The sequence below is a fragment of the Montipora foliosa genome, chromosome 1, assembly GCF_036669935.1.
Source record: "Montipora foliosa isolate CH-2021 chromosome 1, ASM3666993v2, whole genome shotgun sequence".
NCBI lineage: Eukaryota > Metazoa > Cnidaria > Anthozoa > Scleractinia > Acroporidae > Montipora > Montipora foliosa.
Window position 1 is genome coordinate 23,383,620 of NC_090869.1, and position 11,184 is coordinate 23,394,803.

Sequence of the window (11,184 nt, forward strand, 5' to 3'; positions counted from 1 at the left end):
TTCATTGTGATGACTTGAGAGAAAATTTCTTGACTCCCTGTTTCTTTCATTACTTTCCCATACTTTCAAGGAATCTTTTTCTTCCTCTCCAAATTCATCACTTGAATAATTTGAATCTTTGCCCAACACATGGCACGCGTAATTTCTCTCGTAATTATTTTCCGTACTCAAGAAAAGGTCAAGTTCCTCCGTATACTTGGACTGAACGTAGAAATCATGTGTTTGACCTGGCATAAACAGGGCTTCGTTTCCATTGTCGTACAACAACATGCAATTTTCGTCATCTTCAGTTATTGCTTTGTTGAATATTTTCCATTTGCTCAACCCGCCTTCTACAATCTCCTTATGAGCGGCATCCCTTGTGCCTTACATAATTTTGGGCCCCACAGTTTTTGCTAAAACTGTGGGCCCCAAAATTATGTAAGGCACAAAATATGTCACTCATTGCACTCCTTTCCGCATGTTTCCTGCACAAACCGCTCTTGTAGGTGCGGTTTTACGTAACGTAAAAAGATTTTTTACTCTCTTATGTAGATATATATACAGGTCCCTTGTGTTGTAATGTAAAACATCCCAGACGAAGTGTGCGTTAGTTGCACGAAAAGTGTAGGATAAAATAAATCGTTTTACAACTCTTAGAGTTCGCGGGACGTGCTGCTCACTAGTTCAATCTTAAAAATTCTGTATTCGCACTAGAAGAAGCCACATGGCGAACAACACAGAAAATAGCAGCGCTGAACTCAAGCGTCGGTGACTGAACAGCGATGAGCCAGCCCCGCTAACCTCCGGCAGCCACTCCAAACTTGATTCTACAATCGAATCTATTCTTAGAAAGAAAGTCGATGCATGTCAAGACGGCAAAAAGTCTCATGCGGTCCTCCAGGAAAGAATCAAGGTATTGGAGCATCATACGGCAGATGGCACTATCCCCAAAGGCTTTCGAATTCGAAGCGTTAAAGCCAAAGGCAATAACGAAATTCTGCAAGCGAAATTTGACGACATAATGAATGAGTTGCCAGTAATGGATCCGTGCCTTACACGCAAAGGGTTCTGGCATCGCCTGGTAGCCAACATTGCAAGTTGCTGTAAGAAAACGTATGGCGGAAAGTTATTCGACGTCCAAAAAAAAAAACTATTTTGGAAAGAGATCAACGCTTTTTTCGACACAGTTTTATCAGAAATCGATTTGGTCAATGTTGACACGTCGCAAGTGTAAGTTTGTGTGTGAATAACCGTGAAATATGAGACAAAATTTGCTGATTAACTTCCTTGCTTGCGTAAAATGTATTGTGGAATGGTCTCAAAATATTACAAAATTAGGACTAAATCTGGAGGAAATAACTCAATAAAGCCTTTTCAGTTGTATTTACGTGTGTATGGGCTGGCTTTTGCCTATTTCTATGCAATTCCAGTAATATTGGAAACATGCCTAGTGGCGATCATTGTGCTGTGCGGGGTTGTGACAACGATCGAAAGTACCCAGAGAAGCAAAAGATTCTTCCTCACGTTGGAATATTAAGATTTTACCCGCCCAGGAATAACGATGATGTTTTGTCGTGGGCTAGAGCTTTATCTTCTGTTAAATTAGTGAACTAAGATAAGATTATAGTTGGAATTTTGTAAGAGTCATGATTTGAGGCATGTTTGGAAGAACTTGATTCAGAAAAAATATAATTCAATTTATAAGAGTTAGCTTTCAGTACACTTAGGCTCGCAATGCAACCTGGTTGAAAATGAGACGCCCTTTGATGTTTCCATGGTTTGAACAAAAATGAATACTCTTGTTTTTCGGCCATTTTAACTTGATCAAAAACAATAAACAACTTGTGTACAAAATTGTAATCCAAAATTGTGTACAAAGCCTGTTGTTGGGATTGCAGTGACTTTACATTGGTTACAACATCAAGTTGGACCAAGTCTTGGCAAATGGAAGATCTGATTTACATTGTAAAATAAAAGAAACCTTACTAATACGCGGACTTAAACGTTAAACGAAAACGTTGACAGTGAGAAACTCTGGCTTTATTAAGCAATTAAACAAGCCAGTTTTCACTGCTTATGACATTTATTTGTTAGAGCATTGTTCTTAATCTAGTTACTAGTCCCTTTCAAAGTTCTACACCCTCATATATAATTTTTTAAATTTGTTCAACCGTCACTTCTGACTTCTTCTATTTTGTATCATACGAAACGTCAAGTTAAAATGCGTTGTAACATGTTTAACACCGCAGTTTGTTTATTGTTTTTGATCAAGACAAAAACGAATACCTTGAACTTCTCATTTAAGACCCGGTCCTAAATAGGAAAAAGGATCACTGATCCAAGATCACTTGGATCACGGTGCATCAAAGGAACCGATGAATCCACTCTGATGCACCCTGATCCAAGTGATCTTGGATAAGTGATCATTTTTCGGATCATCCCAAAGGAACGCACCCTCAGTTACATTTGTTTATCAAACCAAAGTAACAATTGGAATTCGTTAACAATTCTTTTACTCTCGATTTAATTTAGTTTAGGACAAATCGATTAGTGAAAGCTATGTTGTCGTCACAGACAATACTGACCTGCAAAGTAATGGAGTCATCCATGTTGACATTGCTCCACCACCACACCGAGGGGTGTTCAGGGATGGCGCAGTGGTGAGAGCACTCGCCTTCCACAATTGTGGCCCGGGTTCGATTCCCAGAATCGGCGTCATATATTGGTTTTCTACTCTGCAACGATAGGTTTTTCTCCAGTTTCTCCGGTTTTCCGCTCTCCTCAAAAACCAATTGCAACATTTGACTTGATTTGCGTTAATTGTTAATTTCAGTTTACAGTGTCCCCAATTAGTTCTCCAGCGCTAGAACGACTAGACAATTAAATAAAGTTCCTTTCCTTTCCTTTTTTGTATGATTCCTAACCCAACAACTGTTACTGGACTAACCATTGGGGAAAGCATCTGATAACATCACGTTCAAGTGTACGATGCTTGGACCTAACAGCAATAACTCGTATATGCTTTACAGACGAGGGACCCGTTTCGCAAAAGTCCCGATAACTTCCCGTGCCAGGAAAGCCAATTGTGAAAATAGTATCTGCTTATTTTAGATATATGGTCTTTCAACAAGTTTACGAGACCCGAAAGAACAACATATCGGTAATAGCAAATTGTCATACCTTGACACCGTCCTGGGTTGAAGATACAAAGAGATTTATTTCCCTGACTTACGACCTAAAAAAGCTCTAAACATTCCAGAAACGAACCCCTTATCGCAAGGAAGCTTTTTTAAATTAAATATTTGCTATAACAATCTTTTGTATTATTTTCCGCTCTCTTTTCTTTAATCATTTCATTTCATTCTCCTCCATAATTTTCTTCTGTTGGTTTTAAATATAGTTAAAGCATTTTCTCCAACACATCTTCAGTGTACCTCCATGTAATCTTGATAGAATTCCCCAAAACGGAATTCACCAAGTAGCTCGAGGTAAATCTCTTCAAAATTGTTCATATGCACTAGTACTTTTGAAGGCTTCTTGTACATAGCAGTGTAACGACTTCGATATTCATTCCACAGTGAATATGGTGTCAGACTTTCCAATATATCCACTTTGACGCCTTTTGTTTGAATCATTACTACAGAAAAAGTGCAAAGACGGGTGGTTATGTGGATTGGCATAAGGCATGATTCCACAATCCTGGAAAGACTTTCCTCAAGTTTCGTCCAACAATGCAAAGCAGAAGTTAGCGTTGGGAAGAACTTTTCTCATTATTGAAACTATGAACACAATATTGTCACTTTATTATAATTACGTGTGTATTTTACCTATATATTTGTAGTTTGCGTGAGGAATCAAATTTAGAAACTTATTGCTGAGCGTATTATTAGGTAACATTATCTTGCCCTTCCACAAGAGTGTACCATACCCTGTTATGTAAAATTTGTTTATTTGAGGTAAATAAATAAAATTAGTAACCGGTCAGTATAAAATGCAGACTACAGACTGAATCTAAAATGCAGACTGAGGCCTAGGCCGAGGTATTTTGTACCGTAGTCTTCATTTTAGACCCAGTGTGCATTTTACAATGACCGAATTAATTACTGTTTTCTTAAAGAAATACTGAGTCAGATATTGATTTCATCCTGTTAATTGATTCCTTGGTTGACATCATTTCATTAGCGATTAGTAACATTACAACACGTGTAAAGGTCGCTTTCTTTCTGCGACATTTTGTCAAGGGATTAATGCTAATCAGTTTTCTGGCTCACCCGTTATTTTATATTTCTGCTAACCTTCAGCTGTGGCAATCAACGTTTCAGGAGGACTAATCTGCTGGATGTCGTATCAGAAGTCGGTGGTTTATGTGTTGTGGATCGCATTCTATTGTAGTTCTCTATTGTAGTTCCTAGAAGCTGAAATTATGAATTATACCGTTTGCGTAATCCAGCGGATTATCAACTATTTTCCCCAGATCAGCAATAAAGAAGATGCTAGCTTAATTCCTTACACAAATCACGAAGTGTCACATTAAGACTGAACGCCATCAACAGTATTAGCGTCAGGGTGAACCTCGTTCCCAGGGTCTCTTCGTCGATGACGAGAAAGACCCCAATTGAAAACCCTGGGAACGAGGTTGCGGTTAGGCTTGGGGTTTTTCCGTTTAATCAATCTTATCTTCTCTGATAAGTTACGTTAACGTAAGGAGAAACGTTAGACGGGAGAAATCAGTTGTATATCTGGAGCCAAATGATGTGGAAGATGACGAGAGACGTGCATATCTTTTTCCAAGATTTCGGGACGTTTTAGGGAGACTGAGGGTCGTGTTTACGTAAAACAGCAAGCGAAGGGCAGCTGTTTGCTTTAAAAAAGGAATTTTATTAAAGTGTCTAGTCGTTCTAGCGCTGGAGCACAAATTGGGGACACCGTAAACTGAAATGAACAATCAACGTAAATCAAGTCAAATTATGGGTTTTTTAAGGAGAGGGGAAAGCCGGAGTACTGGCGTAGAAAAACCTCTCAGTGCAGAGAAAAGAACAATCAAACTCAACCTACATATAATGCCGAGTCTGGAATCGAACCCGGGCCACATTGGTAGGAGGCGAGTGCTCTTACATTGAGGTCAGCTTTTTCTATTTTCGTCGTATTTTGTTTCGGTTTTCATCGATAAGCAGAGAAAGTTATTTGTCGTGTAGGTTATCGCTTGTCTCTAGGAACCAGTTTTCTTCAAAAATTTCCAAATTCGGCAAGCATTCATCGTCTTCTTTGGGGGGAAGAAATTAGCATTTTCAGCCCTTTTTTGGCGCTTACGCAAGACTAATGGTCGAAACACTTGTCAAACCGGTCTTTTGGAGTACATTTGTGCTCGTTTTGGGTGTTATTTGTACTCTGCTGAATGCAGTTGAATAATAATCTGTAAAACTTGAAGGTTATTTTTCAGAATAGTCGCGGGGTTTGACAATGAGAGCTTTTTTTTTATAAAAAGCCTATTTTATATCAATTTGCTTGACATGTCGTATGCCATATTGCTATAAATAATTGTAAGTCCAGATATTAATTATTAATTAGTTTTATGGGTCCATTTGGTCCATAAATTTAGCTCATTGCGGGGAAGGGGAAAGGGGGGGGGGGGGGGGGCAGAAATGAAGATAATATTTATTGCCGAAGACAGTTCAAAATTCGAACAAAGCAAGCACAAGTTAAACGACTAGAACACCTTTAAAGAGGATGGCCAATGGAATGAAGGGCCATGGGAAGAAGAATGAATAAAGCAACAAAACATGGATGCATTTTCAAGTAGCATTTATTAGTATCCTGACACTTGTGACATTTCTTTCAATCACTCTTGTCTACGGTTTTAGGTCATTAATAACTGATAACTGGGTCACTTGGTGCATACAGCACATGTCAGCTCTCGACCAGCAACGTAAGGACTGCAGGGTAAAGAACCACAAGCTCCTTGTACAGGATACAACAAAGCACCATCTTTGTTTGCACTGCTTCCAACAACGGACTCTGGGTCCCCATCAACACAGATGAAGTCCTTGGAGCCTGTGTGGCCGTAGTATGCTGTCATCAGGTAACCATGATATTCTTCAGTCCAGCCAGATGGGCAGACATTCCTTGCAGGGATCATCAGCTTTGAGGAGCGCGACTTTGCGAAGCACACAGCGCAGACTGCATCATTGTCGTGAAGGCTTCTCTTAAAGGGATCACCATTGTACTGGTCAACTTCATACTCTGTGCCATAAACATACCCAGAGCTCTGCGACCCATCTTTGTATTTGTCGTACTTTGGATTGTTTGGAAGACAAAGGTAGTTTCCTCCTCCACCAGAATGGGTGTAGTGTTCACCTCCAATTATTCCTTATACAAATGTTTAAAATAGAAAATAAACAAAACACGAATGTCAAAAATCGTTTTAAGCTTATGGGCATATTGCCATCTTATTTGAATGAATTGTTCCTTGGCATATGAAAAAAACTGTAATTAAAATAATGTGAAAAGGTGAAGTAATACATTGAGTACTTGTACACCCAAAAAAAAGTGGAAAGTTGTGGCCTACTGTTGGTTCAAAACAAACAGCTCTTAAAGTAGTCGAAGTCGCTAAACTGACAGTGAGGTTCCGAATAATACTTGGCATTTCGCAAAAAATGGCTGTATTGAGAGAGAGTCATGTGGGGGTAAAAGGATAGGAAAGGTAGATTTGAGTACATTTGATTGCAAATCTTCCTTTCTCTTCCTTCAGTTTTCTAAAAAAATATCAGTTTTAATCCCTGTCTTGTCCAGCTTATTTTATGGCCCTCAAATCCACTTGAGATCCTTTTTGTTACTTGTACCTTTGTAAACAAAATCAGCGCCGCTTGGACATGTGGTTCTTCCCCAGCGCACGTATGTCACCCCAGATTTTCCTGGTGGCCCTGTTGATCCGTTATCTCCTTTCAAACCTGATAGAAATGTTGAATTTCAATTGAATGTTAACTTTCTTACCTACAGCAAGTTTTTCTTCAAGCTTCGTCCATACCCCTTTTATGGGATACTGTGAGAAATAGCATTGAATTAGCCCCCTGACTTAACCGCTATCATGCGAACACTGGTTAAGAGTTCCTTTCCTTTGTTTATTCAAAAAATCAGGCTAGTTTTGAAGGCTCACCTGCAAGCTCTTTGCCAGGCAAGGAGGACGGTGCCTACTAATTCAAAGTATTTTTGCCCCGGTTTATGATTATGCAGGAAATGTAGATCTTAACAAGTGCCATTGAAATCCATAAAGAAAATTAGGGGTAACCACGCATTTTCCCAAGATAATTCATGAACAATATTTGTAAAAAACTTTAAAATACAAAGCAGTGTATGGCGTTCTTTCTCAAGTTGACACTTAACTATCTCTAAAAAATGCATGGTTCCCCCCAATTTTCTTTTTGTATACCAAGAGTACTTGCTAAGATCTACTTTCTCCGGATAGTTTAAACCGTGCAAAAATATCCCTTTATTAGTTAGCATCACCGATAGGAAACCAGAGTATCTCGAGACGCGCAGAACGTATGTGCAATAACAATAGTAGGCACCATCTTTAAAAGGGCATTTGGTATGATGTGTACTCGTTGGGGATTTTGCGAATTCTATTACAATACCTTGTGGTCCTGCTTTTCCTGGTGGTCCAGGGGGGCCTATTCGTCCCACACCGTTGTATCGACCATCCCGCACTGAAGTGAACCAAACGAGAAAAAGCCCAGAAATTGTTATGAGGAAGCCAACTAGTAGCAACTGTCTTCACAGAATTTATATGAGAATTTATCATTTCAGCGTGCTTAAACAAACGCTGCATGGGGCCATCTGTTGAAGAATTTTTCGTAACTGTGTCTAATACTTTTGTTACTTTAAATGGGTTTTGAAAAAGAAAAAAACGAATGAATTTAAAACAACTTTATATTAACCTTTTAAAACCAAACAAAGAGCAGAATGCTTACTTTTACCGAATTTTCAAGAATTCTTATTGTTTCTTCACATCACACCCTGTTAATATGCTCCTCATATTATACTACAGGTTGAGAAATTTCTGAAATGTGTTTGGCTAAGACCAGTATTATTTCCCCCAAATTTGAAATACTTGTAAAAATTACAGCTTCTCAGCCTGTAGACTGTAAACAAAAATATCATGAATTCTGCGGGGTATTTGAGATAAACATCACTCGTGGAAGTTCAAGATTCCCAAAATATCAGTCACTGCTTGGCGGCTCATGATATTTTTGATGAATTTTGAAATATCGCTAGTGGTATTTATCCCAAATACCCCTAGAAAGCATGCTATTTCCTATACTGCAATACATGCTATAGTACACTTGATTATATCTTAGACGATATGCACACTTTGATTGGCTAATTAAGGTGCTCGTAATTTTATGCTGTATGAGACCCTCCCTTAGGAAGTTGTATATGACATGTTGTATTGTATTATGTTATTATACTGTTATGTTATATTAATATACAATACTCTTTATGTATAATGTATATCAGCGTTTCACCTCGGACATTAAACTTATCCTTTGAGTTATACTGTTATGTTATATTAATTTTGTTTAAAATGGTTTAAATTGTGTGGTATTATGTTATGTTTATTTGATATTATGTTATGTTATGTTATGTTAAATTAACGTCTTTACGTGTAAGTATATTTCTTTTGATTTTTTTATGGTTTTACTGTCATGTAGACATAATAATTATACAGACCAAGCAGGTAGTACAGTGGAGAGGAGTCACTTGATCGAGGTGGTGCATTCAATAGAGCGTCTAGTCTGCAGGAAAACCACAAACAACAATTCATGTATAAATGTTATTTCTGACGGTTGAATGATTGGGAATGAATTAGTCAGAAAGTAATATTCTGACGGAACAATAGAGAGGCTCCTTGGTTATTAATTTTTTAAAGTGATCTTCAAGCTGAAGTTTATATTGTATATGCAGTTTAGTTGTTCTCTTTCCTCAGGGACTGGTGCTGCTACATTAGATGAGAAATACGTTTCCCTGACATATTTTTTGGCCACTTCTTAAGGGTGGTTTTTCGTATCTTGCGTAGCACTCCTTCTCATAAGATTTTAAACCTTCGCGTGTTATTTGAATGGTCCTATGCAGTAGTTAGGATTTTTGGGGGGGGGGGGGGGGGGGTAAGGGGAAGGGGCTTGTTGATTTCCTCATGCAGTTGGCAGCATCCAACCCACTAAATCAACTCAAAAATCAAAGGAGCGTTATCCAAAACTGTATGATTGAAAAATCATGTACAGTACATTGTGAACTTGAATTTCAGAAAAACATCCAAATCCTTGAAAAATAGTTTGATTATTAAGCCAGAACGTTAAAAATATCTGTGTCGGAAGTTAAACTAAACTTGAACGTACCGTTTAATAAATCTGGTTTCCATTTCTTGAAATTTCTTCTCCATCAGTGTCTTGCTTTTGTTGTGCCTGTGCAGAAAACATTACAGCATCAACTTGGATTGAATGGTAAGCAACTTCTATTTTCAAACGAATTTTCGAGGCGAAAATTCTATAACCCATAGTGTTAAAAATACCGTGCTGCTGCTGAATTTTGTGTGGTAAAGATTTCTGTAATTTGTATGTTGATAAGAATGGTTCACCACGAAGTACAACAAAGTGTCGCATGTCCTTTCCAGGATACTAACACTCACATTACTGAGGCATCGCTTGAAAATTTACCTTTCCTCCAATGCTTGAAGACGCTCCTGAAGAACTCGATAATTGCTGGCTGATCTTCGTTCTCTTTGCTGTGAGAGCATGAGGTTTTCACTAGCTTCGCCAACACCATCGTAGGATTCGGTGTTGCCAATATCCTCTCGAGGCTGTGGTCTTTCTGGACTTTCATTATTCACCATAGCGTTTGCCAACGTACAGCAACATATCATCAGTAGTGTTATAAAACGAAGGTGATCGCCTGTAAGGAGTTGTCTAGGAGTTTCTGCTCGCTGGGTCAAATTTTTCCCACGCATGTTGGCGAAAATCGAAGAATCAAAGAAACAAGCCCTTTTCCTTCCAAAAAGAAATTGTGGCAACATCTGGATATTCAAAGGTATTAACTAATCAAGCTAAATCATTTGCAAGAGAATTTTCGTGTTTTAATAATTACGTGACGTTGCACGACTTGAACAAAACACTGCGGAGAAACAACTCTCTTCAGTGGTAAAAATAACTTGGCTTTACTTTGAGAAAGAGGACTTGGCACTTTTGCCAGTCGCTAATCGAATAAAAGCCCTGTTCGCGAATCTGCTTAATTTGCTCAATGGACAAAAAATTCTCGACATGGGAAAATAATTACCTCAACGGAATACTGACGTGTAATAGCGAAACGTGAAAAATTAGTTTATTTGATTGATTAACCACAATCACGACAGATATGTCATTCACCGGCCATGGTCGGTCCGTATTGGGAAAAGCTGTACCCGAGGTCTCGAATACGGCCCATTTTTTCCTAAAAAGATATGCTGGCTGGTAATCATTGCTTAAGGCTGTCCTGCGATGCTTATTATCAAAAGAGAAATATCACTGAGGCAATACTGCAATGATCGGTTGACTGATTTTGTTCACAATAATTTGTAAAGCAACACTGTTTCATTTCAATGCAGGCATTTTAAGTCACCTGGCGCCGTCCCATCACACAAGCTCACCCAAACTAGGATTCCGTCCGGGTTCCGCCCGGGGATGGCGGCCAAGATAGAGAAATTTCGCCCGCTCCCAGAGCCAATCAGATTGCAGGATTCGCAGAATTCTGCCCGCTCGCGCATTGAGAAAAAATAATAAAAGAAAAATATTCCGAAAGGGGTGATTTGATAAAGACAACAGAGAATTACGGACATAATTAACTAGCAAATTAAGCAAGAAAACGTACCGTGGCCAACAGCAAGTCGACAAGCACGAAGTTCATAATGTATCAGTCTTTTCTTGGTTGTATGGTTCATTGCTTCCCCCTCTATCCCTCCAAACCAGGATTGCAATCGCCTATCTGCCGTGGTCTGCTCCTATAGATGTTGTTTCGGTCACTGAATCGCAATCAGACAAGCATGAATACCGGTAATACTTTTTTTTACATTGGTGCCTCTCCATTAACTATGGGTTATCATAAAAACTTTCTCCAAACAAGAAATCAGTGTTTACCATTCTTACACAGAAGTCGGCGAGTCGAGTGTTCATGTTG

At 38.7% G+C, this 11,184-nt stretch overlaps 1 protein-coding gene across 3 annotated transcripts in view; it reads right to left on the reverse strand.

The window, feature by feature from the left end:
• Positions 1-5,767: 5,767 nt before the first annotated feature.
• The window catches only part of LOC137976281 (uncharacterized), a 5,514-nt gene continuing 97 nt past the window's right edge, over positions 5,768-11,184 (reverse strand). Inside the window, exons 1-8 of one of the 3 annotated variants that reach the window (XM_068823596.1) lie at positions 11,145-11,184; positions 10,879-11,029; positions 9,693-9,846; positions 9,375-9,440; positions 8,710-8,774; positions 7,614-7,685; positions 6,822-6,929; positions 5,768-6,348 (exon numbers count right to left, since the gene is read on the reverse strand). The exon at positions 11,145-11,184 is cut by the window's right edge and continues 97 nt beyond it. In XM_068823596.1, the coding sequence (XP_068679697.1) occupies positions 5,867-6,348; positions 6,822-6,929; positions 7,614-7,685; positions 8,710-8,774; positions 9,375-9,440; positions 9,693-9,846; positions 10,879-10,948 (1,017 nt within the window). In that variant the 5' untranslated portion in view covers positions 10,949-11,029; positions 11,145-11,184 and the 3' untranslated portion in view covers positions 5,768-5,866. Of the gene's footprint in view, positions 6,349-6,821; positions 6,930-7,613; positions 7,686-8,709; positions 8,775-9,374; positions 9,441-9,692; positions 10,049-10,878; positions 11,030-11,144 lie in introns of those variants that run through there. The other 2 variants (XM_068823581.1, XM_068823590.1) reach the window with 2 other exon arrangements.